Genomic DNA, 26,619 nt, shown 5'->3' with positions numbered 1-26,619 from the left:
TGCCCCTGCGCCCCCCCAAAGTAACCCCCCCCCCCCCTAGAAAATATAGGTTTGGTGCCGGAGATGCTGCTCCGTGCAGGGATGGGGGTCACCCCTGGGTGCCCCTTCGCCAGCCGAACCCAGCCCCCAAACTTGGCTGAGTTGGTGCGACTTTAATGAGATTTGTTATAATTAGTACCCGCGGTCTGTGGCGCTGGGGGGGTGGGTGGGAAGACTGGAGCTCTTTTTACAGTCTGTCTCTCTCTCTCCGGTGCTGGCTGCTCGGGAAAAGCCTGGATTTAAATTCCCGGGAGGATGAGGGAGGCTGGGGTGGGAGGGATTGGAAGGGATCCCTCCTTCCTTCCCAGGGCCCTGCCCCATAGCAGCACCCCAGCCTCTGCCGTGGGGAGACCTTGCCTCCCCCGGCTCCTCTCCCTGCCTCCCTGCCCAGCGGGGATGTCTCTCCCGCTCCCAAATCCAGCCCCGTCTCAAACCTTGTCCGTGACCTTGGAAAATCCCTCCCTCCTTTCCCGTGCCTTGTTTTTCCCTAGGAAGGGCCAGGCTGAGCGGGTGTCCGGGGGGTAAATGTGGGGGTCGCAGTGGGGAGAGGTGCTGGGGTCTGCTCCTTGGGTGGGCAGAGCCACAAAAATACCAATATCAGCAGACGATGCCTGGGAGCACAGTGTGTGCACGGGGATGGCCACAGGAGCCTTGCAGCACTGAATATTATTAATAGGTAACTATTTTGGTAGTTAATAGGATAAAGTAAATGCTTGGATCGTTAGTGCAGTGACAAATTACTCGCTAATTACAAATAAAGACCTCCTTGGGAAGCATTACAGCCAACACAAACCCGACTTTTGTCCTGAAAAGCTGTGCTTGGTGCTTTTTTTTTTAAAAAAAAAATTTTAATCTGGAATCGGTTGCACAGCTGGCTGGCACATCTGCGGTGCCGGGGGTTAACCAGGGCACTGCGGGGTGGAGATGCTGATCCTTGGCAGCCTGTCCTCCTGCAGGGCTCCCCCTCTTCCAGGGTTTCAAGGCCTTTGTCACCTTGATGCCAGCTGAGGCTGGACCACCCATTCTGGGAGTTTGCTCTCTGCAGGGGCTGCAGCTCCGTGTGCTAAAGGATTTTGCCCTGGGATTGCTGCTTTTTTAGGGGCTCTTGAAATATCTGGGCACCAAGGAGGGTGCCAGTCCTTTGCCTTGCTCTGGGGGAGCAAATGCACCCAGCTGAGCTCTTCCAAACTCATTTCAGCTGGCAGAGGACGCTGGGCTGATACTTAATTCAGGCTTTAAGGAGGAACCCAGGGCTTTCAGGTGTGCTCAGCCAGGCTGGTCTGGGCAGAGCTGAGGGGGATGGTCCTGTTGCTGCCCCAGCCCTTGGGGAGAGGGGCAGGAGGTGCCCAGGTGACACGGCCATCTGCAGTGGGACGAGGGCAGGCTAGGGACTGTGGGAGATTATGGCTGGTTTGCTTTTAATCTGAGAGGGGATTTGCCTCCAGCGCTGCCGGCAGCTGAGAGAGAGGCAGGGGAGGACGTGCCAGGCAGAGGAGCTGGTTCCTCCGTGGTGGCAGCACTTCTCTCACCTCAAATGTCACCTGGAAACAGCCACTGGCTTTGGAAACCGTGGCCCTGGGGGAGTTCCAGGGGACCCTGGGGCATTTCTCTCTCTCTGCAGAGGTGGCTTTGGCTGTAGGCTCCCTCGGGATGTGCAGCCCATGGGAATAGGACAGCCATGTCCTGTCCCAGTCAAGCATCTCCCCTTCCCATCCTGGGGGTCCTATCCCCCCAAAGCAGGGTGCAAATGGGGTTAGTTAGAGCTGTATTTTGAAGCAAAGTGTGTATTTTACTTCATGGCTCTAGTCTCATGCTGGCAAAGGTGGTGGGGGGGGAGAGCGAGGAGGGGGGCTGTTTGATGGAGCTGGCTGCCTGGCTGGTGGGGTGACCACAGGGTCCCCAGGCTGGGGCAAGTCCCTGACTTTCAGCCCCTGTCCCTGGCTGAGGCTGGCACCGAGCTCCCCTGAGGCTTGTGGGAGGGGGCAGCACGAGCAGGGAACAGGCAGGATGGGGACAATGACACCTCCAGTCCTGGGGCACAGCCCCATGGTGGTGGCACCGCCACGGCACAGGGAGGAGCTGGGGGGGCTCCTGGGGCTGTGGTGGCTGGCACAGCAGCACCATGAACCGGGCTCTGGCTTCACCTCTGGCTGCCTGCTTTAGAGCTCTGAGTTAAGTAAGTCACAGCATGTGCCAGCTCACTGGCCATGGGATGCCCTAGGGCAGAAGCACCCGGTGCCTTTTACCCAGCTCTGGCTTTGCCCAGGCAGTGCTGTGCCCATCACAGCACCCGCTGCCACGGGGTGTCCCCATGGAGGACCCCAGGCTGTGCAAAACCTGGCGTTTCCCGGCAGTGCTGTGCCCATCACAGCACCCGCTGCCACGGGGTGTCCCCATGGAGGACCCCAGGCTGTGCAAAACCCGGCGTTTCCCTCACCTGGGCTGAAAACGAGCTTTTTTTTTAATCTCAGTCACTTTGGAGAGCGGGGCTGAAACATCAGGGCTCTTTCCTTCGAGAGCCAGAGGCTGCGTTTCCAGAGCTGAGCCCAGCAGGTCAGCCATGGCTCGGGGGACAATGCACGATGTGTGCCAGAGCCACGGGCACAGCCACAGCACGCACCCAGGCTCTGCACCCACAGGGTCCTCACCGGTCTCGGGGCATCTGGGCAAGGTGGCATCTCTGGTGCTCATGGAGAAAAGGGGCTGACAGCATCATGGGCACCAGCTGGCGCTGGGTACATCCTGTGTGACAGTGCCGATGGGCACACAGGGCACGCTTTGTTTGCCAAGAACCTCGGGCAATTTTGGTTTATTCCTCCTTTCCAGCAGCCGCCCTGTGCAGCCCTTCCCGCACGCTCGCTGGGCCTCTGAAGTTGAAGATCTCATTAAAGCCTGGCTTTCCCTGGGCGACCTGACCGTCCTTGACTGGCTTTCCTTCCCTGGGGGCAGGCGTTGGTTAAGGATTTATAATTAGCTGATAATAAGGTGGCTGTGGCTGGAAAGGTGCTTCTTTCCTCTGCCACCCAGCCGTGCCCGGCCAGCACCGGCACCCGGCAGGGCTGGCACGTTCCTGCTGACACCCTGGGCTTTTTTCATGCCATTGCTTCCTGGGGCAGAGCCTGGCATGACTCAAGGGTTTAGTGGAAAAGTTTTTGGAGGACTTTCTCCTGGGAATGAGCACAGTGCAGCCCCACCAGGTGCCACCAAACCACGGCTGGGGCCGGCGCAGGCAGCCTGTGCTCCATTTTCCAGCTTTCCCCCAGCGCTGGCAAAGCTTTTCTGCAGGTTTAAATACCATTTTTTTTTTTCCATCTCTTGCTCTCGCCCCACGTCGGTGCCAGGAAAAGCTCTGGATGGCCCCAATTCTCCCCAGCCGTGCTGCTGCAGACAGCTCCGAAGGCACTTTGCTCTTAGGTTGTTGGTTGGTTTTTTTTTTTTTTGGTTGTTTTTGTTTCACGTGGCTGCGTCCTTCACCAGGGAGCTGCCTATAAATTATGTACGTGGAAAATGGGACCAGAAAGCAGCAGGCATCAATAATTGATGGTCGACTTTTCCTAACAGGCGCGCTGCATCCGGGCATCCCTGCGCCGCGGGGCCCTGGGGTGAAGCTGTGTGGCCCCGCTCGTCCCGCCTGCCCCGGCGTTAGGTCCCCTCTGCTCCTCCCCTGTGGGCTTTGGGCTTGGTTTTGGTTTTTAAATATAGTAGGAAGGCTTGATCAGGCCCTGGGCAGTCACTGCGTCTGCTGGAAGCCAACGACAAGCTCTGATATCGGTCCCCACAAGCAGAGCTGCAGCCCAGGCTTGAGCTCCTTTGAGCTGGGCACCCTAAAGGTTTAGTTTTGGGGTGTCCCCAGGGGGGCTCTGTGCTGTTGGGTTTGGGGTTTTGCAAGCTGGACCCCATCCCTGTAGCTGGTGGGATGCAGGATGCCATGTCCATCCTCCATCCTTTGTCTCTCCTGACTCCAGGTGCTCCTCACCCCTCACCATCCCCTTTCACCTCCTCCTTTCCCTTCCTTTTCCCACCTCTAAGGAGAAATCCCGACCTCCTTGCCCCCAGATCTCATGGACAAGGAGCAGCCATGAGTGCCTCCATCCTTTGTCTCTCCTGACTCCAGGTGCTCCTGCTCACCCCTCACCATCCCCTTTCACCTCCTCCTTTCCCTTCCTTTTCCCACCTCTAAGGAGAAATCCCGACCTTCTTGCCCCCAGATCTCATGGACAAGGAGCAGGCACAAGCAGGCTCCTGGCCAGGCTGGGAGGAAATTCTCTCTTCTAGTTGAGAGGTGCCTGACCTGGGGGCTGCTGCCAGCCTGGGGGACAGGACATGCCGGTGTTTCAGCTCCCTGCTTTATCCTGCCAGGGAAGAAGGGGCACTGTTTGTTGCCTGGCATTCATCAGGGCAAGGTGGAGTGCTTTCTGGAGAGGTTGCTGACCTTCTAGAGTGTCTGCAGGCTCTCAAAACCCTCCCTCCTGCACTTGAGCCCTTCCGAGGGGAGGCTGCAGGCTGAGAGCGGACAGAACTCAGTTCAGTTGTGCCTCGTACACCTTCCCAGCGGAGGCTGCAAACCTGGGTGGGTGTCTGCCCGTAGCCATGCTGCCTCGAATGGCACACGAGGTGTGTGATGTGGGGTTTTGGGCAGGAGGAACCCTGCCCGTATCAAGGGCTGGTCCGTGCTGCCCCTTCCCCTGCAGCATCTCTGGGGGATGCAGGAGCCAGCCCAGCTCTGGCAGAACAGGCTGTGCCCGCTGCCTCTCCTGCCTCCTCGGGGAAATTAGCTGGTGTTTATGCAAAGGATTAGCACAGCTCTCCCCCTCGGCCGCCCCAGGAGCCATCATCTCCCCTTCCCACTCCCTGACTGGGATTCGGCCGCCCCTGGATGGTCCAAGGTCGGGGTGACCTTGGGTGGCTCACAGGGATTTCCCGGGCAGGGATAGGGGAGCAGGCACAGGGAGGGGGGCAGCCCAAACCCCAGGGGGTGAATCTGTGTCCTTTAAATCCCGCTGAACGGAGCGACCCCCGCGCTGCTGTGGGGCTGGACCCACACTCCGACCTCTCCCCATGGCGGTGACCGGGCAGGGACAGGGTTGGTGGCAGGGAGGGGGCTCAGGCAGGGAAAGGGGGGGGCAAGACAGGCAGAAGGAAGCCAGGAAGGGTCTTTTCTTGGCTGGCTCCCCCTTCACCTCTGCCTGCTTGGAGGCTGCCAGCACGTGAGCTCAGCCCAAAAGGCTCCCAGCGAGGTGACCTTGGGGACAAAGCCACTGGCAGACCCTGTCCTCCCCCTCCACTCAGGTGGCCTCTTGTGTTTTTTTTTCCTTTCCAGGGAGCTACTTTGCCAACCACTTCATCATGGGCGGCGAGAAGTTCGACTCCACGCACCCCGAGGGGTACCTCTTCGGCGAGAACAGCGACCTCAACTTCCTGGGGAACCGGCCCGTGGTGGTGGGCACCGGGGGCAGTGGGGCTGGGAGGGGGGAAGGCAAGAGGTGCCCCTGCCCAAAATGGGGCTGACTGTGTGTGTATCATGGGGGTGCATGGCATAAGGCTGCTGGCTGTTACCCCTCCAAGGGCAGAGCCAGCCAAGGAGACCCGAGTGGATTCTCTGATGTTGAATATAAGGGTTGGGTCCCCTGGGGACTAACCCATGTGAATGCATATATATATAAAAAAATATATATAATTATATATATTAGATATATAATTTTTATATATATAAATACATATATAGAATAATACATAATTTATATATATTATTATGTATATTATATATATAATTTATATATATATATAGAATATATATTCTCATATATATGAGAAACGGCTGAGGGAGCTAGGACTGTTTAGTATGAGGAAGAGGAGGCTGAGGGGAGACCTCATCACTCTCTACAACTACTTGAAAGGACACTGTAGAGAGGTTGGTGCTGGTCTCTTCTCACAGGTAATTAGTGACAGAACGAGAGGGAACGGCTTCAAGCTCCAACAGGGTGGGTTTAGACTGAACATTAGGAAGGAATTTTTCATAGAAAGAGTGGTCGGGCATTGGAACAGGCTGCCCAGGGGGTGGTGCAGTCACCATCCCTGGATGTGTTTAAGATCTAAGATGTGGTGCTGAGGGATATGGTGTAGGGGAGGACTTTGTAGAGTAGGGTGGATGGTTGGACTCGATGATCCCAAGGGTCTCTTCCAACCTGAACGATTCTATGATTCTCTGTCTCCTGTGTGCCTGCCTCCACGCTGTGCACAGCAACATAATGTCATTCCCATATCTCTCACCTCGCTGCCAAACTTAAGCTGTGAGGGGTGAATAGGTTTGCAAGAGGTTGGGATTGGACCAAGTGTGATCTCCGTCTTTGGGTGCCACTCTCTGCACTACCCATGGTGTGGGTCATCAGACCCACAAGTATTTTCCAGTCCGCAGGGGCTGCTTGCGTGCCCAAACCCACTGTCGGGTGCCACTCTCTGCACTACCCATGGTGTGGGTCATCAGACCCACAAGTATTTTCCAGTCCGCAGGGGCTGTTTGCATGCCCAAACCCGCCAGTTTAAAAATCTCAGCTGGTGAAGAAGATGGTGATGGGCTGATTTAGCCCAACTCCTTCTTTCTTGCTCCCTTTCCAAGAGCTGCTTTTCCTCTTGCCCTTCCCAGCTCAGCCGGGAGCATCTCCCAGCTGAGATAGCACGGGGCTGGGGACATGCTGGAATGGTGCTGGCGTGGAGCAGAGCAGCTTGGACAGGAATGGGCAAAAGTATTCCCCAAGCTCTTGTAAAATAGGGGAAAAAAAATAAAAAATGGGTGGTGGTGGGTGGTGTGGGCAGCACCCATGGGTGTCATGGTGCTGGGTGCTGTCAGCTCCAGGTGGTCCCAGGGCATGGGGAAACCTGGCTGCAGGGGAGGTCCCCGGACCCCACGGTTCTGGAGATGGTTTTTCTGCTCGTTGCCTTTTGAAAGGGAGGAAATGAGAGCAGGGCCATCCCCAGGGGGAGGTTTGGTGGAGGGGGCCATGTCCCCCCCCCCTCCTTCCAGGTGCAGCTCAGCAGCATCACCCCGAGCAGTGGAGGGGTCGAGTGTTGGAACAAATTCAAGGTGAGGGATTAGAAGGCGGCAAAGCTTTTCAGTTGAGATGAGATAAATTTGGCTGGTGCTAATGGCCCTGCTCTCAAACGCTGCCTGCTGGGGCTGGCCAGGCTGCTGCCTTCCCGGCTTGTGTTTCCTCCTTGAGATGTGTCCTGGCAGCGTTGTGTGGTCCTTCGGTGGGGAAGCACCCAGCCCCAGGGCTGAGCCAGAGCGGGGATCCCAGCAGAGCCGTGGGCAGGAGCATCCCCCCCAAAACTCCTGAGCGTTGGGTGGGCAAAGCCAGCGCCTTCCCCTCCGTCCTCTGGGCTTCCCCAGAAAATGAAGAGTCAGCACTCGGGTTCTCTCTCCAGCAGCGAGCGCTGAGGAATCCTCTTGATTACACTAAAAGCCTCTAAACTGCCCAGCGAGCAGTTCCTGAGTCAGACGCCCCAACAGCAGAAGCAGCGGGGAAGGTAGAGGAACAGCTTGGAAACAGCAGAAAGAATTAATATAGCGTTGCAGAGTAAATTGCATTGCTCCGGCTTAATTACCAACGGCACTGGGCTGCAGAGCTGTGACTGAGGTCTCATCTCCCTGGGGAGACAGGGGCATTTCAGGGCAGTGCTTTTGAATCAGGACAGTTTAGGGGCTCAGGTTGGGGAGGACCCGTGTTGTTTCTGGTCCAAGCATCATTTGGGCATCTCTGATGCCGCCTCCAAGACCTGTCCTGGTGCTTCTTGGCTGCGATGCTTTCACATTCTGACCTGCTCTGAGAGCCCTGGCTGGGCTGGAAATGTCAGCCACGGCTGGTGTTTTTTGGTGGAGGATTTATTTGGGGTTTCTCTGGTGCTGAGGGCCAGGAGGTCTTGGAAAAATCGTGTCCTAAGTCCTCTCTGAGCTGAGCACCTCATCTGAGCTATGAACAGTGCTGCTGGCACGGGGATGTGCAGAGCACCCACAGGCTGTGCAGACTCTCCCCTCCACAGATACGGGATAATCTGGATTTTCCAGCTCGGGACTGGTTCCCAGGGGGCTGGGAAGGGTGTTGCAGATTTAAGGAGCTGCCACCTTGCTGGGACACCTCTGGAGGGGCCGAGGAGCCAAGAAGCTGTTTGTGGCACCTGGAGAGCATGGGGTGTTCTGGGGAAACCGGGGACTGTTGAAACGTGCCGCTGGGTTTCTGTGCCCACGCAAACCAGGCTGGGTCTGCTCATAGAAAAACCCCAAGAAAGATTTTTGAGGGTGGTTTTTTTCACCTTAACAGAAGCTGGTTTGGACCAAATGTCACTGTAGATGCATGGATGGTGTTTTAAAATGGGTAACGGTTGCAGTGAGGTGTTTTTTTTTTTTTCCTGTTGTTTTTCAGCTTGATTTAAATTGAAGAGAGGCAAAAAGTCCTTTCAACAGCCCCTTCTGATGTGCAAATCTGGCTGGCAAGATTTCATTAAAAAAAAAAAAGCCCAAAACCAACCCAAAAACCCCCAACCCCCTAAAAAAAGAGCCCACGTGTGGGCGTGAAAGTGCCCAACGGCGATGGCAAAGCGGTTTCTGTGGCAAGAAATTTGCCTGTGGCACTTCCCCATGGTGGGGGGGGACTGCCATACCCACTTCCCTCTCCATCGCCCACCCCTGGGTGCTGTGGTGGGAGGGGGCTTGCACCCAGGTGTGCCCTTCCTGCTGGGATAAGCTCTGTCACTTACAGGGGGATGGTTTGGGTACGGCTTGGCTGGGAAAAGGTGCAAAGGAGCCAGCCCAGATTGCTCTATTAATTTGAGTAGCAGAGGGTGTATCGTGACAGGGCTTGGCATGTCGTGACATGGCTCAGGTCCAGCTTGGAGGCCTTTTCTCACTTGCTCCCTTCCAGCCGCAAGGGATGATTCTGCAGGTGCCTGTGTAGGGCTTGTGACTCGTTAAAAAGCTCATTAATACTGGATTAATGACTCAGCTGCCCTTTTCCCCTCCCAGAGGGGAGGGAGGGGGTGGCAATTCCAAGGTGCCATGGATTTGTCTTCAAAGTGCCTTGTGCCATCGTCTGCCCTGGGTCCAGCTGAGCTGCCGGGTGGTGGGACCCAGTGGGTGATGCCCAGCTGGTGGAGGAGGAATGGGGCAGGTCTCTGCTTGGTCCTGAGAGAGCTGCCTGTCCCATCCCATCCTGCTGAGCCCTTCGTGGGTCCCCCAGCCCCATCCATCCTGCTCTGCAGAGCTTTGGGGACGGGGAAGGCGAGGATGGTTTTGGGGACGGGGAAGGTGAGGGTGGTTTTCCCACGTGAGGGCGCCAGGGACATGGGAAACGGGCACCTGGGTCCCTGCGGGGCGTCCCCAAGTGCCATCTGCAGTTGAGCCTTGTCCCCTCAGTATTGGGGTGCAGCAGGCTCCTCGCTGTCCCTGAGTGCTCCTTCCAGGCTGGGGGGAGCATAGGGGGAGGAAGGGACCCAGGCAGCCCTGCTTGGTTACTTGTTCCCTCTCCCAAGGCAGAAATTCAGCCCCTTTGGCTCTTGTGAGCATCTGCCATCCCTGGTGGCACCTGATGCCCTCCTGGCTCTGGCTGTCCCCTGGCACACGGTGACAGCTCGCACACGAGCCGGGCATTAATCCTGGTGTGAGCTTCTGACTGCATTGTCCACCCGCGGGGGCTGATCCCTTCCTGGGGCTCAACCTACCTGGGAGATGGAGAAGGGGGGAGATGGGTCCTGCATCCATTTCCCAGGGCTCTCAGTCTCCCTTGGGTGGCTGCAGTGCCAAGGAGAGGGTGTCCCCCAGCTGCCACCATGTCCCCTCTCCCCAGTAAGCCCTGTATCCCCTGCGCAGGTGGACAGGAAAGACCAGGAAGATCAAGGTCACCTTGGAGGATGGCATGACACCTCTCCCTTTGGAGCACTGCTGCCTGCCTGGTCCTGCCCAATCACCTCATAGATTCCCAGCTCCGGGCACGGCGCTGGCAGAGACCCCACCACCCAAATCCCATTTGTCACAGGGAGAAAACAGAGACATTTGTGTCTGTTTTTTGACTGTCTGGGCAGAGGGAGGCTGAAGCTCCCTCATCCAGCAGCTCCGTGCTGCATCAGCACCCTAAAAATACATCAGCAGCCGCCCACCTGCCCTGTGCCCTGCATCCCCCTCACCCTCCACCTGAAGGGACAAGTGACAGCCTCTCTCTGCATGTCCCCTCTGGTGAAACTGTCCCCTGCAAGGGGTTTGGGGCTTGTTCTTTGCGGGGGGATGTCCCTGTCACCGCACTGCCTGGTACCCAAGTGCCGGTGGGAGCTGTGGATGCTCAGCACCCCTCAGGATGCACAGACCACCCCGGGTCCCTGCATTCGGGGTGGTGGGTCGGGGTTGGGTCACCGTGGAATCTGGGGACAAGGTCTGCAGCCACTGTAAACCCCCCCCCCGGCCCCGACCTGCGTCTGCCTTCACCAGTGTCTCTCTCATCCTAGTTCCCTTACGCTGCTCCACCTCCTCAGGAACCCGTGAAGACCCTCAGGAGCTTAATCAACATCCGCAAGGACACCCTGCGCCTCGTCAAGTGAGTCCTGGGGTGTGTGGGGGGTGCAGAAATGGGGCTGGGCACCCCATGGCCATGAGCCACAGGGAGGGCAGGGTCCATCTGGATGCTCCCAGGGGACGCTGAGCAGGGGGATGCTCTCATCTCGGTACGGGTGGATAGAGGGGACGAGCCACTGCTGCCCAAATGTGCCCCCTCCCCTGCTGGCAGGGGTGAGCTCCCCGCATGCGGGCACCGGCTGCGCTGGCTCCGCCGCAGGATTAAAAGAGCTTAGTGCTGCCTTTGAAGTGCTTTGCTTTTCCTTCCTCCCCCCACCTTCCCGAGGCTTTGTCGGAGGGAGGCTGGGGATTGCGGCTGGGCAGGGAGATTTGGGATTACGGCTGGAATCTGCCTGCGGTGCTTCCCGGGCTGCAGGCTTGACCTTGGGCATGGCGTGCCCTCCTGGCGTGCCTCAGTTTCCCCCGATGGAGGGGGCAGCTCTTTTTGGTGCCACCAGTGCCGAGAGGGAACCTCTCACTGGAGGAGCTGTCTCTTTGGGGGGGACAGTCCTGGGGGCACCCTGAGCCCTCCCCGAGGGGTGCCCGTCTCCCCAACCCTCTGCGCTCCCCAGGTGCTCGGAGGAGGTGAAGACCCCAGGGGAGGAGGTCAGCAAATCCAAGGTGCACTACAATGTGGAGTTCACCTTCGACACGGACGCCCGCGTGGCCATAACCATCTACTACCAGGCAACCGAGGAGTTTCACAATGGGGTGGCGAGGTGAGGACCCCCAGCCTGGCGTGTGTCCCCCCAGCCAGGGCACGGGGCTCTGCTGGTGGAGATGGATCCTTTCTCTTCTCCAGAGCATCTCCCCTCCTTGGGGCAGGAGGCAGCCTGGAGAGGGCTTCCTCACCTCCCCTGGGTGCCACTGCTGGGTCCCTGTTCTCACCCTTCCCTGTCCCATCCTGCTTCTTCTTTTTACCTCCAAGTCAGATCTGATACCAGGAGGAATCATTGCCCCTCCTGGTCCTCACCAGGTTGGGTTTTTTTCATGTCCCATGCTGGCTGCCCTGGGGGTGTTTTAGCCCTGTGGATAAATTTAATTAGTTTTAGGACCTCTTGCCTTGTCCCCAAGAGACATCCAAGAGGGGAGGGCAGGAGTGACCTCCTCTCTCCCATCTTCCTGGCATCAATGTGAGCCTGGGGGTCGGGAGGAGCGTGGGGACAGCCACAGTGACCCTGACTCTGTCCTCTCTCCATGGGACAGTTACATCCCCAGGGACAACAGCCTGCAGTCGGAGACGGTGCACTACAAGCGGGGGGTGTGCCAGCAGTTCTGCGTGCCCTCCCACACCGTGGACCCCTCTGAGTGGAGCGAGGAGGAGGTGGGTCCCTGTTCCATCAACCGCGGGGTCGGGTACAATTACAAGACGCGGGATGAAGCCTCCATCACTGCTCCATCTCACCAAGCCTCTCCTCCTGTCTCTCCTCCAGCTGGGCTTCGACCTGGACCGGGAGGTGTACCCCATGGTGGTGCACGCGGTGGTGGATGAAGGAGAGGGTGAGGAGGGGGTTCCTGGCTGGGTTGGCCTTTCCCAGTTGGCCTTTTCCCAGCCCTTGTCCCAACTGAGCAGAGCCTCCTGTTTCTCCTTGCTGCCACCGTGGCCCTGCGTGTACCCTGAGCCCTGCCTGTCCCTTTGTGTCTTGCAGAGCACATCGGGCACTGCCATGTGCTGCTGGCCACCTTTGAGAAGGTAAGTGCCAAGCTGGGGCTGTCCTCCCCCCTCCTACGCCCTCGCCACTGGATGCAAGAACCTGGAGAAACCCTGCGGGGCTCGGGATGGTGCTGCTGGGCTGGGGTTATTTTGGAGCTGGGAATATCTCAGCTGGGAATATCCCCCAAATCCTTGATTTTAAACACCTGCTTTTGAGGCATTTGGTCTCAACATTCATCTTCCTCGCTCCAACAAGTCTCCAGCCTTGCAATGAGTGTGACATCCCACAGCGGGGTACTGGGGTGGTGGGGGAAAAATCCAGAATTGCCACAAAATGGGTTGGTTGGGAGGGGTGACAGCTATGGGGTGGGTGCGTGCTCAGCCTGGGTGCCCACCTGTGTGTGCTCTCCTCCCTCCAGCACAGCGACGGCACCTTCTGCGTGAAGCCCCTCAAGCAGAAGCAAGTGGTGAGTGGCCGGGTGACAGCTACCACCCAGCACAACCCCGGGCCGGGGGGGAAGGTGGTGAGGGGTCTTTTGGGGAGCAGCAGACCTCAGTGTGGGCAGCAGCCAGCCCCTGCCCTCCTCCTGCCCCCCAGAGAGCTTGGGGACCCCCGGCCATTTGAAGTACATGGATGCAAAGAGAAACCGTGGATGTTGGGATGAGGGGGGGCTGGCCCAAGGAAGGGGCTGGGAGGTGGGGGGGCCATGTCTCCGTTCCTCACCCTTTCCCCATGGTGCTGCAGGTGGATGGTGTGAGCTACCTCCTGCAGGAGATCTACGGCATCGAGAACAAGTACAACACGCAAGACTCCAAGGTACACACCCCCATTCCACAGCCTCCCCCCCTGCCCCAAGCCTGCACCCTGGGGGTCTCCCCTTGTCCCCCCTCCCCTTCCCCTAGCACAGGTCCAGCAGCTAAAACACACAAGGGGAAAGAGTTTGCAGCAAAACATGGAGCTGCACGGGGCTGGGCAGGTGCTTTGTGTTGGCATCGAAGCTGCCAGAGGCAGAAAGCTGAAGGATTGAGCCTTTTTCCCCATCTTTTGTGGTCCCTTGGGAGCGTGATGGCTGGATCTTGCTGGCTTAGGAGAACACTGTGGGGCTTGAAGCATAGCACATGCCTCCTCCCCTGCTCTGTATATATATATTTGTAGGTATGAAGAAGTTGGGGTGAAGGGTGCATCCCTCCATGGGGTGCGTGATGGCTCCATCCCCATCCCCCAGCCTCTGGGAGGGAAGGCATAAGGTCCCAGGCTTGTATTTCAAGAGCAGGCAGCCCAGGGGCACAGGCAGGACCCCACAGCAAGCTCTTGGGGGGCACCCAGCCATTATTTTAGGGCACCCACCCTTATCCTATGCGGGCTGGGGGACCCTGAGGCCGAGTGGTTTCCCTCTCTCCCGTGGGGCAGGTGGCCGAGGACGAGGTGAGCGACAACAGCGCCGAGTGCGTCGTCTGCCTCTCCGATGTCCGCGACACCCTCATCCTGCCCTGCCGCCACCTCTGCCTCTGCAACACCTGCGCTGACACCTTCAGGCAGCCCAGGGGCACAGGCAGGACCCCGCAGCAAGCTCCTGGGGGGCACCCAGCCAGTGTTTTAGGGCACCCACCCTTATCCTATGCGCGCTGGGGGACCCTGAGGCCGAGTGGTTTCCATCTCTCCCGTGGGGCAGGTGGCCGAGGACGAGGTGAGCGATAACAGCGCCGAGTGTGTCGTCTGCCTCTCCGATGTCCGCGACACCCTCATCCTGCCCTGCCGCCACCTCTGCCTCTGCAACACCTGCGCTGACACCTTGCGCTACCAGGCCAACAACTGCCCCATCTGCAGGCTGCGTGAGGACCGGGGGGGCTGGCATCTCTTTTTGGGGGGGTGGTGGTAGCTGGCATCTCCAAAGGGGGCTGGGATTTCTGGGGAGGGGTGGTGGTTGGCATCTCCAGAGGGGGCTGGCATCTCAGGGGTGGGAGTTGGTTGGCATCTCCAGGGGGGTCTGACATCCCTGGAGGGATGCCTGGCATTCCTGGGAGGGAACATTCAGCCTGGAGAAGAGGAGGCTGAGGGGAGACCTTCTTGCTCTCTACAACTCCCTGAAAGGAGGGTGTAGAGAGGTGGGGGTCGGTCTCTTCTCCCAAGTCACAGGCGACAGGACGAGAGGAAATGGCCTCAAGTTACACCAGGGGAGGTTCAGGCCGGATATTAGGAAAAAAATTTTCACCGAAAGGATTCTCAGCCATTGGAATGGGCTGCCCAGGGAGGTGGTTGAGGCCCCATCCCTGGAGGTGTTCAAAAGCCGGGTTGATGTAGTGCTGGGAGGTATGGTTTAGTGATGGTGGTGCTTCTTGTGTGTCTTGGGTGTCTATTTTTGTCAAAATTAGGTTGACGGTTGGACAAGATGATCTTTAAGGTCCCTTCCAACCTAGAAGATTCTGTGATTCTGTGAACTGGCATCTCCCATCCTTGAGTTTTGGGGTCCCTTCATCCCCACATACAGCGACTCCATGCCCCAAATGGGAAATGGGATGGCATTTTTGGGCGAGAGGGTGTCTCCTTTCAGTGCCTAGTTTTCACCCCACCCTTCCCCACCGCAGCTTTCCGAGCCTTGCTTCAAATCCGAGCCATGAGGAAAAAGCTGGGTCCCCTCTCGCCCACCAGCTTCAACCCCATCATTGCCTCGCAGACCTCCGACTCCGAGGAGCACTCGGTCAGTGCCCGGCCGAGCCCGGCCCCCTCCACCCCACTGAGGTGGAACCGGGGAGATTTGGGGATGTGTGTGCTTCCTGGGGATGTGATTTATTTTTTAATTCTAGTTGATCTTGCAAAGAAATGCAAGTTTGATACTGCAAAAAAAAAAAGGGGCTTTCGTGCCTCGCAGACCTCCGACTCCGAGGAGCACTCGGTCAGTGCCCGGCCGAGCCCGGCCCCCTCCACCCCACTGAGGTGGAACCGGGGAGATTTGGGGATGCGTGTGCTTCTGGGGGATGTGATTTATTTTTTAATTCAAGTTGCTCTTGCAAAGAAATGCAAGTTTGGTAGTGCAAAAATGGGGCTTTCAGTTGGGTGGAAAGACCATGGATTTGGGGCTTTCATCGGTGCAAGGAGTTTGGTTTGTCCGTTCTCTGGGTTTTGTCTTCTCCCTGGGGCATCCTGATCGTGCTGGGAGCAGGGGCAGGGGTGGGCAATGGCCCGAGGGGACCCTCACCCTTTCTCCCCCCTCTCCCCAGTCCTCGGAGAACATTCCCCCGGGCTATGAGGTGGTGTCGCTGCTGGAGGCCCTCAATGGACCACTGACGCCCTCGCCAGCCCCCCTGCCACTCCGTGCCCTGGGGGACCCCCCGGGTGCGGGGACCCTGCCCTCCTACGGCAGCGATGGCCACCTGCCCCCCCTGCGGGCCCTGTCCCCCCTCGATCGCCTCCCCGAGTGCGGCCCCCCAGGGCTCAAGCTGAAGAAGAGCCTCTCCAAGTGAGTACCAGGGTGGGCATGGGGGCTCGGGGGGGTTTTGGGGCTGCGGGCAAGGGTGAAGCCCTCTTGTTTTGCCCCCACTGTGCAGGTCCATCTCGCAGAATTCCTCCATCCTGGCCGAGGAGGAGGAGGAGAAGTCGTGCACTGAGTCGGAGCTGAGGGTCTCCAGGAGGAGATCCCCTGCCCGGCGTGAGGAGGTGAGCGCTCTCTGAAACGTGCTGGTGATGAGCCAAGGTGGGACCAGAAGGTCTGCTGGGGTTTGTCCCTCCTGGCTCTTCCTCCATCCATAAGGATGCCTGAGGGAGATGGATCCATCCCAGCCAAATATCCCCCATCCCATCCTCCCCGTGGGGTCTTCCAGGGATGCGGTGCGACGCCGGAGAGCGAAAACCTCACCCTGTCGTCGTCGGGAGCCATCGACCAGTCCTCCTGCACGGGGACCCCCCTCTCCTCCACCATCTCCTCCCCAGAAGGTACAACACAGTGGGGCTCCCAGTGCTGGCAAGGCAGGAGGGTGGGATCACGGTCTCAGATCTGTCCTGCTGTGGGGGACATGGAGGGGGTTTGTGTGGTCCCTTGGACATAGTGTAAAGCCCCGGGGTGTCACCCCTGCTTTGTCACCCCGTAGATGGTGGTGTGGGGGGCACTGATTGCCCCTGCTTCATCACCCCATAGACCCAGAGATGGGCACTGCGAGCCCCAGGGACCTGCTGCTGGCAGCTTTCCACCCATCCCACCTCTGTGTCGTGCAGCAGGTCCTTGCTCCATGCCCTGTTCCTCCTCATTAACCCCGTTTTCAATTAGCTGGCAGTGGGCTGGGGGGGTGTGGTTCCTGTGGCCCCACTCAGCCCCTGCTCTCCCTCAGAGCCCGTCAGCAGCAGCTTGGCTCAGTCCGTCATGTCCATGGCCTCCTCCCAGAGCCAGCACTCCCAGCTCAGCACCGACACCGTGTCCTCCATGTCCGGCTCCTACGTCGCTCCCGGCACGGAGGAGGAAGAGGAGGAGGAGGAAGGGGACATGCTCCCCTCACCCGCAGCTGCCAGTGGCACGGCCTCTGATGGAGAGGTAGGAGCTGGGGGGGGGTGTTGCTGATGATGCCCATTGCCCCCATGTCCAAGAGTTCCCCTTGGGATGTAACTTCTCCAAACCCACCGGCACCAGGTTTTTTGAGTTTTTTTTTTTTCCTTCCATCTTTCCCACTTTCTTCCTGCAGTCAACACCCGTGGAGTCCCTGGATATAAACTTCGTCAGCATCTCGGCCGAGGAGCGTGATGCCGAGGTAACCATCACTGCTCCACCAGGGGCTGGGAGCCGTGGGGACACCCAGCACCGTGGGGGGGACCCCGGTTGTGCCCAGCTCTGGCTGCCCGTGGAAGGGGAAGCTGGCATCCGTGTTCCCCTGGGGCTGGGCTGGGGATGGATGCAGTGGTGGGGCTGTCCCCTACCCAGGATCATCTTCCTGGTCCGTGGAAACCCCTGGGGACTGGGGAGATTCCCCCAAAGGGACAGCCCCCGGCACGGTGCTGGGACCCCGTGGGGCTACTGATGCTCACTGCCTCTCGCCTGTGCCACAGGGCAACGACGTGCTGGAGGAGGAGGACGCCTCTCCCACGCAGGAAGACGGTAAAAGGCTCCGGGTTGTTGTTGTCCCCTCTTTTTTTCAGTTCCCTGTCACCGGTTGGCAGCCGAGCGAGCGGCAGATGCTGTGCTGTCCCCAGTTCCCCTGCCTGCTGGCTGCCACCGGGGAGAGCCCTGGGTGACTCTGTGGGCACCGGGGCCGGGCAAGCATCTGTCATGGGTGGGTTGGACACCGTGGGCTGGGGGGAACCCACCGGGGACCCCCTGGTGAGCACAGTGCGGAGCACGAGGAGGTGACGGCTGGTGTGCAGGATCCAATGGTGTTTCCAGCAGGCCAAGTGGGAAAAAGGCTTCTCTGTGGTTTTCTCCTCACTAAGAAGGTCTCTCCTTGCATCTCTGAAAGTCTCCCCCTTGGGGACCCCTCTCTGGGCTGGTTCCCATAGGAAGGGGCTGCAAAACTGTTCCCTTTGAGATGCTTTTCTAATTTTTTTTGGGTCTGTCCTCAATGTGCTTTTGCAAGGCAACAGACATGCATTGAGGGCTCCTCTCGTCTCCTCCCATGGGCTCAAATAGGCAAGGAAGGATGTGGGCACCCATATGCCATCGGCTACCAGACGCCTTGGATTTCTTTTGGGTGACAGGGAGGCCCCCAGCATGCCCTCTCCCACCTTTGCAAGTCTCTGGTTAGCAAAAACATGCCAAAACCGTTCCCTTGACCAACCTGGACACTCAGTTGAGCTGGAAAGCAGGAACATCCATCCCCAAAACCTGGGTTCTGCCCTGTGGGGAGGCTCTTGCGGATGGGGAGACTCAAATGTGACAACTAGGGAGCAATCGGTGGCTGTGGTGGACATCCATGGGCATCCCAACAGCTCCGGGAGCAGGACAGCCCTTCTCCTTAGGACATGGTCCTGTGCCCGTTCCCAGCAGGGCTACTGGTTTATTTGGGAACATGCCTCCTGAGGCTTAGTCATCTGCATCTGATGGATGCAGGTAACAGCCTGGAGGGCTGATCTCTGGGACGGGTGATGCTAAGAAGCAGAGTTACCTCCCTCAGCCCCCGAAAGCCTCCATCCCCCCTGCAAAGCTTGGCTACGGCTTCTTTTGCCCCACGCATCCAGTTGCTGCCTCCTCCCGGCATCTCCGCGGCTCTCGCACGCGCGCCGATAGTGCCGGAGAGGCTCCGGTGGGAGGTGATGGGTACCTCCGTGGCCGTGATGGGTACCTCCATGGCCGTGATGGGTACCTCCGTGGTCATGATGAGTACCTCTGTGGCCATGATGGGTACTTCCGTGGCCGGGGACCCCTCGGCTGTGCCGGGACGGAGAAGGTTTGGTTGAACCCCAGGCAGGCGGTGGGGGAACAAGCAGGTCCACGCGTGCCCGGTGCCCATCGTCGCTGTTTCGCTGCTCTCCGATGCGAGGAAAGGGAGCAGCTCGGACCGTGCCCTCGTTATTGTCCGCTCTTCACCCGCTCCTTTCTAGATGAATCATTTTTTTAAATTTTTTTTTTAATTTTTTTTTTTTGGAAAAGAGGGTGGGGAGGGGAGAGGAAAGGACCCAGAAAGCCCCCACACCCCCCACTGCTTAAAAGGCAACGGCAAGCCCCAGCGCCGAGCCGCGGCGTTAACTGCCTTAACTCCCTTCCAGGCCCGAGGACAGGCGCTTTCCTCGGTCTGAGGTGTGACAATAACAATGACTTGGGCATCGCACACGTGAAAGCGCTGGACAATAAACTGTGCTCTGAGGCCTGCTTACCTGGTGAGTGGCCGTCTGCTGAACATGAACTTGGGGTGGCGGGGGGGGGAACGGTTCCACTCTTCCCTGCTTCACCCCAGCATCCCTTTGCATCCATCCCTCCTCTCCCAACCCCCAACATCTCCTCCCCCATCCCCATCACCATCCCCATCACATCGTCCTCACTGCACCCACCACCACCTGTCCCACCATGGGGCTGAGCACCAGGCACGTCACCACCCAGCAGCTGTAGGTCAGGGTGACCTGTCCCCATCAGGATGTCCCCAGGGGGTTGTGAACTTGCTTTGCTGGGAGGTCTTATCCCTTGGCCAGGGGGCTGCTGGCACCCCAGCGGGGCACCAGCCCTCCCTGTGAAGGTGGTTGTGTTGCACGACTGAAGCCTGGTCCGGATTGGTGGTGGGCACAGCAGTGTTTTGGGTCGGGATGTGACCTGCAGCCAGTCCAGCCTTACTGCAGGGGTTGCCTGCCTCCCCCTCCTCTTCCTCCAGGGCTGGGGAGACGGGGCAGGTCAGGTCAGGTTGTCCTTCTGCAGAACCGCGAATTTCATTCTTCTTTTCCATTTATTCCCACCTCCTCTCCCACCCTCCTTCCATTTCTGTTTCCTCCTGCCCTCTCTCCATCCCTCTTTTCTCTTCTTCCTCCCTCCCAGGCTCCTCCGTCCGTGTGAAAGTTCATGTTCACTCTGTGCCAACACGGTTTTCTCAACCCACGCTTGTGTCCCCTCCCTGCCCAGAGTTGCCCAAAGGTGACAAATGTATTGGTGACCCCCTGGTCCCTGTGCAGGCCAAGGTGGGAGCAGGCTGGGGACCCTGATCAGCACCACAGGCTCCTCTCCATCAACCTGGGGGGGTGGGGGAAACAAGGAGGGGAAAGAAGCCAAGGTGAAGCCCTCTGAGGGTCCGGGTCTCCATCAATACATTTGTGGACAAGCTGAAAGCAACTCTGCCCCTGCCTTGCCCCTTTGGCTAAATTTGTGGCAGGACCCAGACCCGCAGTGGGTGTTGGAGAGCCAAGGAGGGTGGGTGAAACCAGCTTGCACCCCCTCCCCGGGAGGGGAAAGTCCTTTCTCCATCCCTTCTCCTCTGGGAAAGCTTCCTCTCCTGCTGCCTTGCCTGTTCCTGGAGGTTTCTGCACTGGAGAAACTCGGCTGAGGCTCTTGGGGAGGAACAGGCACCTGCCACAAATGCCCCATGTTCCCTCCATCACCCTCCGGCAGCAGCTGGCTGAGCCCCACCAGCCATGGGGGGCTGGGGAGGGGCCTGGGGGGGGTCCCAGCAGTGCCTCTGCCTTTGCTGGGGGTCCCGACAAAGCATTCCCTGGCGGTGGCACCGGCCAAAGCCATCCCTGACCCACATCCCCCTTGGTTGTGCCGGGGGGAGGATGAGGAAGGGGGGAGCTTTGCAGCCTAAATGGCCCCGGCGCGGGGTCAAATTCTTGCTCTGCTGCAAGGACTGCGACGGCCTCGTCCCCCCCCCCTCCTCGCCTGGTCCAAGGGGGCAGAATCCAGCCCCTGGGCTGAGCCCAGCCAAGGATGCTCTCTCCATCCTTTGGCCACCGCCTCTGTCCGTGCTGCTTGGAGCCCTGGGCAGGGACCCCACATGAGAGAGGCGATCCGGCCTCAGCATCTGCTGGGAAAACTGGGGGGCTGCCGCTCGCACCGGGGCTGGGGGCAGAGGAGGTGCAGAGTGGGGGCTTCGGGGCTGCCCACACTCCCCTGGGGCTGGAGGGAATAACTCCAGGGATGCAGAGCCCTGCCCTAAAGGAGTTGGAGGAGGATTGCCCTGGGGGATGCCAGGGTGCTGGGAAGAGCTCGGGAGGCTGAAGTGGTAAAGCCCACAGGGCTGTAACGGACCTTTGGTTGTTTCCTGGTTGTTTTGCAACGTTGGTTTTTGTTCGTTAGACTCAGGGCAGCTCCTTCCTTTCCTGGCTCCATCCCCTCCCCGTCAGCAGCCACCCGCCATCGGGACTCGGCCGCTCGGCGACGGAGACGGTTGGAGGCACGATCTGATACTGGTGGTGCTGGGCTGGCATCGCAGGGCTGGTTTGCATGCACTGGAAAAGTCCTTTATGGCAGAGGTTTCTTGCAGGTCTGGATGTAACCACATCCACGGGGCCAGCAAGAGCAGGAAGGACTTTTACTTTGGGGCCAGGTGCTGTTTTTCTTGAAAGCTTAAAAGAAAATCACCTTGACCAGAAACGATGATGATGATTATTATTGTTCCTCCCCCAATTTCTCTTGCGGGGAGAAAGACCGGTGGGTTGGTTGGGTCTTGCCCTCTCTGTAATGGATGATGGTGTGGGACGTGGTTCCTCAAGGAGGAAAGGTTTGCTCCTCCCCAGCGCTGTTGTGAAAGCTCTGCAGATTTCAATCTGGTGGGAAGGGGCTTTGGGAGGAGTTGAAAGGCCACATCCCGGGGGATTTTAGGACACGAGGTTTAAGTAAAACACACAGACCTGTGTCCTTAAGGGGATCCCGCTGAGCCCCGGGGTGTGCTGCGGGTCTTGGGGGCTGTCCCTGGGGCTCTGAGCATCCTCTGCCGGGCAGGGCAGGGTGGCACTGGAAAGAGAAGCTGGGGGAAGGCTGAAAAGGCTGGCAGCGAGGAGGGGAGGGTTGGGGAGCAGAAAAGCAGAAGTCTTCTGAGGGCTTTTGCTGGTTTAAGCCCGTGGCTGACGGGAGGTGTAAGCGATAGGGCAGCGGGGCGGGCGAGCGGTTGGGTTTCGCCGCGATGCTCTTCGGGAGCCGGTTTGCGCAGGGCAGGTCTGACGGCTGCTAACGGCACGGGGGTCACCACCCCCCCTCCTGCAGCCCATGGGGAGAAGAGGTGGGTGAGCAGAGGGTCAGGTCCCTCCTGTGGGGCTGGACCGTGTCCTTCTGCCCCAAACCCCACTCCTCAGCAGCCTCCCGAGGGTGCGCTGAGCTGAGCTGGGTCTCTGCACCGGAGCCCTGCGGTGACTTATGCAATGTCAAGCTTTTAATGGGATTTTGGTGCGTGTGTGTGTGTGTGTGTGTATAGGTGTGTGTGTGTATGTGTGGTCCTGTTTAATTCTCTGTTCCCTCTGGGATCTGCAGACTTAACATGTCTCGTTCTCCAGCCTTGAGCTCCCCATAAAAATCCAGTCAAAAAGGCAGCTGTCGCCTCCCATAAATCAGCAGGCAGCGGGTTTTTGTTGCTCCCTCTCTGGGAAAGCCTCAGCACTTGCCTTTGGCCTTGGGGGTTGCATGGCCCCCCCACGGGGCTCAGAGCTGCCCCCCACCCCTGCCCACAGGGCTTAACCTCGCTGGTGTGAGAAGCCACCTCGCTTTTGGGGTGCACCCCCTTCCTAAGGGCGCCACGTGGCATCTGATTGTTTGGGTTGGTGGGACACAAGCAGGTCCCGAGCTCTGCCCATCGCCCTGCTCCAGTTGGAGGGTGCTGCTGGAACCAGGAGCCTGCAGCCGGAGAGGAGGCGTGTGGGGGCCTGGCTCCCCCCGCGCCACGAGCATGCCCACCCCTCGGTTCCCCTTGGCACGAAACCCCTGGGGGGGCACCACGCATGATGGCCCCCTCACACCATGCCTAGGGGTGGTGGCTCCCCGTCCTTGTCCCAGACCTGTTTGCAGGCGGTGAGCCCCCCCCGACCCCCACGGTCACCCCGTTTGCACGCTCGTGTGCATGTGTGTGTCCCCCCCGCCCCGGTGCCGCCTCCGCTCCCACCTTCACCATGTGCCTTCTGGTCTCTCCTGCCACGCAGCCGCCGCGCCGGACTCCTGCCCCATTAACATTGAGGAATAGGTATGAGACCCCCACAGCCTGCGCCCACCTCGTGCCCCATCACCCCCGGGGGGGGGTGGAAAGGGGGGGATTGGCACCCCTCGTCCCAGCATTGCTGGTGGTCCCCTTGCTCTCCTGGCCAGGGTGACATCCCTTAGTGCCCAACCTGCAGCCCCCACAGGGCATCCGCATGTGCCTTCTCGCTGGGCATTGGGGAGGGGGGGGGCAGAAGCAGCCCCCTTCTCTGTGGGTTGTCAGAATCTGGCCACCGTGCACCGTTCTTCCCATTTTCCCCTAGGCACTCCCAATATTCTCGCTGGGCATTGGGGAGGGGGGGGCAGAGGCAGCCCCCTTCTCTGTGGGTTGTCAGAACCTGGCCACCATGCACCGTTCTTCCCATTTGCCCCTCGGCATTCCCAAGAAATTGGGGGTTTAAGGGGCTCCCCCAGCTTGGAGAGGTAAGTGCAGGTGCTCTCCAGCCCTTACTGCAGCCAAAACCCTAAAAGTGGGGGGGGGAGAGGTGAAGAGGTGGGTGTTATTTAGGGAAACTGAGTTGCATCCCCCGGTGGAAAGATGAACCAACCATGCTGCTGGGCTTTGGGACCCCCTAACCCCCCCACTGTTTTCTCCCTCCAGGCCTGGAGGCAGCCAACAACAACGTGCGGCTCCCGGGGCAGGCACCCTGGCCCCGCCACCCCCCCGGTACCCGAGACCTGGAGCAGGCAGCAGCCCCCCTGCCCGTGTGAGGGCTCAACCTCGGTGGGGGCACACAATCCCCCCTCTCTCCCAACCCCCATCTGGAGGGACCCGGGCACCGCGGGCATCACCACCTCCATCCCCGGGCTGTAGCACCACTGATTCTTCGAAAGAAAAGGCGGTAACCTCGACTTGTCCTCCCCGGCCCCCCCTGTGCAGGGGGGGGCAAGAGCCACGTCACCTCGGAGCCCCTCCATCAGCACCTTCCCATCCTCTGACTGACCCTGATAGGGACGGGTTGGGGTCCCCTCCTGTCCCCCACCCACCTCACACCCCCAGGGGGGCTCCTCTCCTCCGGCGTGCAGAGCGGCACCCGGTGGGATGGGATGGGGTCACCCCACAAAAGGGATGTGGCCGAAGGGGCACAATGGGGTGAGGGTGGCATTGGCATCCTCGGTGCATGAACTGGTGACCTTCATGGGGGGCCGGTCCCCTCCCCACCAGGTTTGCCAGCCCATGCCCCTGCCATGCCATGGGGTGTCCCCATGCCGTGCTGTGGACTGTCCCCATAAGTGCACTGGTGGTGATGGTGGCCCCCCCAGCTCCCCCTCCCTCCGCTCTCCTCCTGGGCAGCACGTTGGCTCTTGAGCAAGGTTGCTTTTCCCCAGGGATGGAGCTGGGTGGCAGGGGTGGGCAGGGGACCTGGTTGTCCCCCTTCCCTCACCAGCCCCCGGGGCATCACTAGTTTAACCTCACTGTCTTCCGCCCCGCTGTGAGCTCGGGGCTCGGGGCTGTGCCCTCTCTCCAGAACAAGTGCCAAAAGTGTCACCCCCACCGTCCTGCCCTCTCCATCGCACTTTGTAGCAGGGGGTGGATGAGGGTGTGGGAGCTGCCCCCCAACCCCTCCGTCCCCATCCCTCCATCCCCACCCCTCTGGCCAGCGCTGGGCTGACAGCATAAGCAGGTTTTGCTCAAGGGGACAGGACCCAGGGACACTGATGGGGTAGGGACGCAGCCACAGACCCTTGAGGACCTGATGGGGCTGCTGGTGGAGGCCTGTCTCCACTGCAGAGAGCACCAGGGAGAACCAGAAGCCGTTTTGAGGAGCATCAGACCCAGCTTCCCAATCTATCGAGCTCTGGAGCTGTTTGGGCCAGCCCAAGGAGGAGACACTGAGCCCTCTCTTTCCCCCCACCTGGTTTTTTCAGCAGCACGAGCCAGGAGAGAGCCCCCAAGGCAGATGTCAAAGCAAAAGCCACCTCCTCCTCGCAGGAGAAAAACATGTTTTGGTGCTACCTTAGGGCAGAGATGTTCATATGGTGAAAGCAACACCCCGCAGTGGCTGCAGGGAGCATGTCCCCACCACCTGTCCCCATGGTGGGGCATGGGTTCTGCCAATGGCCATGGCTTCTAAAGGGGGTAAAGACCTTTACGGGGCCAGGGGATGGTTTTTTCCACCTGGTTCATGGCGGGGGCTGTGGTAGGTGCTTGCTCCAGGGGGGTCAGTGTTGGCCACCCTGCTGCTCCCTCCTCCGGGTTTCCTCCACCCTGACATATCTCCCTTCGGCTCAATAGCTCCCAAATTTCTCCCTGGAACTGGGTGCTTTATGAGGGGGGTGACATCTCTAAACTGCCATCCTGTGGGGTGGGAGCTGCTAACAGCAGAAAGGGCTGGAGCAGCAGGGGACAAGCCTTGTGCCCTGCTCGGGGACATGCTGCCTTGGTGGGGGGAGGCTACCCAAAGGTCTGGGTGTCCTGGCCCCAAGGAGCCACCAGCACCACGCTGGAAGAGCTTTGGGGGCTCACCATCATGCTGAGCTGAGAAAACCAGGGTGGGCAGCGGGAAGCCAGCTGCTCCTGCACCTTTGGGCATGGGCAGGAGAGGGGAAAAATCAGGCTGATGCTCCAAGAGTGGCTTGTTGGTCAAAGCCCACCCTTCCTCGCAGCTTCAAAGGGGACAACAAGAGCTCTCCAGGCCTCACGGCGTCGGGGCTGCAATGGTGCTCGTGGCTACTGGCAGGTAAGGGCAGAATAGGCAGGTCCTTGCTCAGGAGGGTCCCGAGAGGTGACGGGGAGGGTTTTCCAGCTGGTCTGTGGTGTCCCCAAGGCTGCAGGAGCAGCCTGGCGAGCTCACGGGGTGGCTGCTGGTGAGCAGGAGGTGATAGAGAGGAGCGGGGAAGATGCCACCGTGGTGTGAGCAAAGAAATAAGCCTCCTCCGCCACGGCACAGGAGAGATGGGATTTTGGTGTGGGTGACACCAGCGCCGACCTCAGCCACCCAGAAGGGACGAGGGGCGGACGGGAGCTGCCGGTGCCGGCAGCGTGGGGTGACAGGCAATGTCCCCCTCTTTCAAGGGGCAGCCCCTTGTTCCAGCGATCCACCGTCAGGGATTTAAGGAAGGAAACCAGATTGCTGCTTATGACTCTGCTTTAAGCATGTTTTGGATTTCAAGAGTATGTTTAATAAAGGGTATCTTACGTCGACAAAGCGTCCGGAGTCGTTTTGCGGTTACACGGCGAGGGCAGTTGGGGTCTTGGGGGCTCGGTGGGTGGAAATGTGGGGGCATCCCCCCCACCCATCGCCCAGGCACCTCCCCAAAACCAGCCCAGCTGCTGCAGATCTTCTAAACGCTTCCCAAGGTCCTTCTAACCCACACTACCCCACCATCCTAAATCCAGCCTCCTCCGAGCCCTGCCGGGATGGAGAAGGTACAAATGCAGGAAGAACCTGGCCTGGGGTAGTGGCATCTCCCCAGATGGCACCTCCATCAGCACCTTCCCATCCTCTGACTGACCCTGATAGGGACGGGTTGGGGTCCCCTCCTGTCCCCCACCCACCTCACACCCCCAGGGGGGCTCCTCTCCTCCGGCGTGCAGAGCGGCACCCGGTGGGATGGGATGGGGTCACCCCACAAAAGGGATGTGGCCGAAGGGGCACAATGGGGTGAGGGTGGCATTGGCATCCTCGGTGCATGAACTGGTGACCTTCATGGGGGGCCGGTCCCCTCCCCACCAGGTTTGCCAGCCCATGCCCCTGCCATGCCATGGGGTGTCCCCATGCCGTGCTGTGGACTGTCCCCATAAGTGCACT

The 26,619-nt window shown here is 59.4% G+C and overlaps 1 protein-coding gene across 4 annotated transcripts; it reads left to right on the top strand.

The window, feature by feature from the left end:
• Positions 1-5,343: 5,343 nt before the first annotated feature.
• On the top strand, positions 5,344-26,012 carry RNF157 (ring finger protein 157). Of its 4 annotated transcripts, XM_014953322.1 has the most exons (19): positions 5,344-5,478; positions 10,528-10,616; positions 11,206-11,352; positions 11,840-11,957; positions 12,067-12,133; positions 12,283-12,326; positions 12,707-12,754; positions 13,033-13,104; positions 13,961-14,120; positions 14,874-14,986; positions 15,507-15,745; positions 15,834-15,942; positions 16,107-16,218; positions 16,611-16,810; positions 16,959-17,024; positions 17,320-17,368; positions 18,973-19,083; positions 22,813-22,853; positions 23,469-26,012. In XM_014953322.1, the coding sequence occupies exons 1-18, from the start codon at positions 5,386-5,388 to the stop codon at positions 22,851-22,853; spliced, it is 1,878 nt and encodes a 625-aa protein (XP_014808808.1). In that variant the 5' UTR covers positions 5,344-5,385; the 3' UTR covers positions 23,469-26,012. The 4 variants fall into 4 exon arrangements, with proteins under 4 accessions (XP_014808808.1, XP_014808803.1, XP_014808783.1 ...); XM_014953317.1 differs by lacking the exon at positions 22,813-22,853; XM_014953297.1 differs by lacking the exons at positions 22,813-22,853; positions 23,469-26,012 and adding an exon at positions 19,730-20,713.
• The last annotated feature ends 607 nt before the right edge of the window (positions 26,013-26,619 follow it).

The sequence above is a fragment of the Calidris pugnax genome, unplaced genomic scaffold (genome assembly GCF_001431845.1).
Source record: "Calidris pugnax isolate Ruff unplaced genomic scaffold, ASM143184v1 scaffold9, whole genome shotgun sequence".
Classification (NCBI taxonomy): domain Eukaryota; kingdom Metazoa; phylum Chordata; class Aves; order Charadriiformes; family Scolopacidae; genus Calidris; species Calidris pugnax.
The sequence above is the reverse complement of the archived record's forward strand: the minus strand, read 5'-3'. Positions and strand labels throughout refer to the sequence as shown.

Bases quoted from the DNA above. Each gene is read 5' to 3' on its own strand.
- RNF157 (XM_014953297.1), top strand. From the start codon at position 5,386: ATGGGCGGCGAGAAGTTCGACTCCACGCACCCCGAGGGGTACCTCTTC. The intron at 11,958-12,066 runs GTGGGTCCCTGT...TCTCTCCTCCAG, and splicing joins CTGAGTGGAGCGAGGAGGAG to CTGGGCTTCGACCTGGACCG. The intron at 19,084-19,729 runs GTGAGTGGCCGT...CCTCCCTCCCAG, and splicing joins CTCTGAGGCCTGCTTACCTG to GCTCCTCCGTCCGTGTGAAA.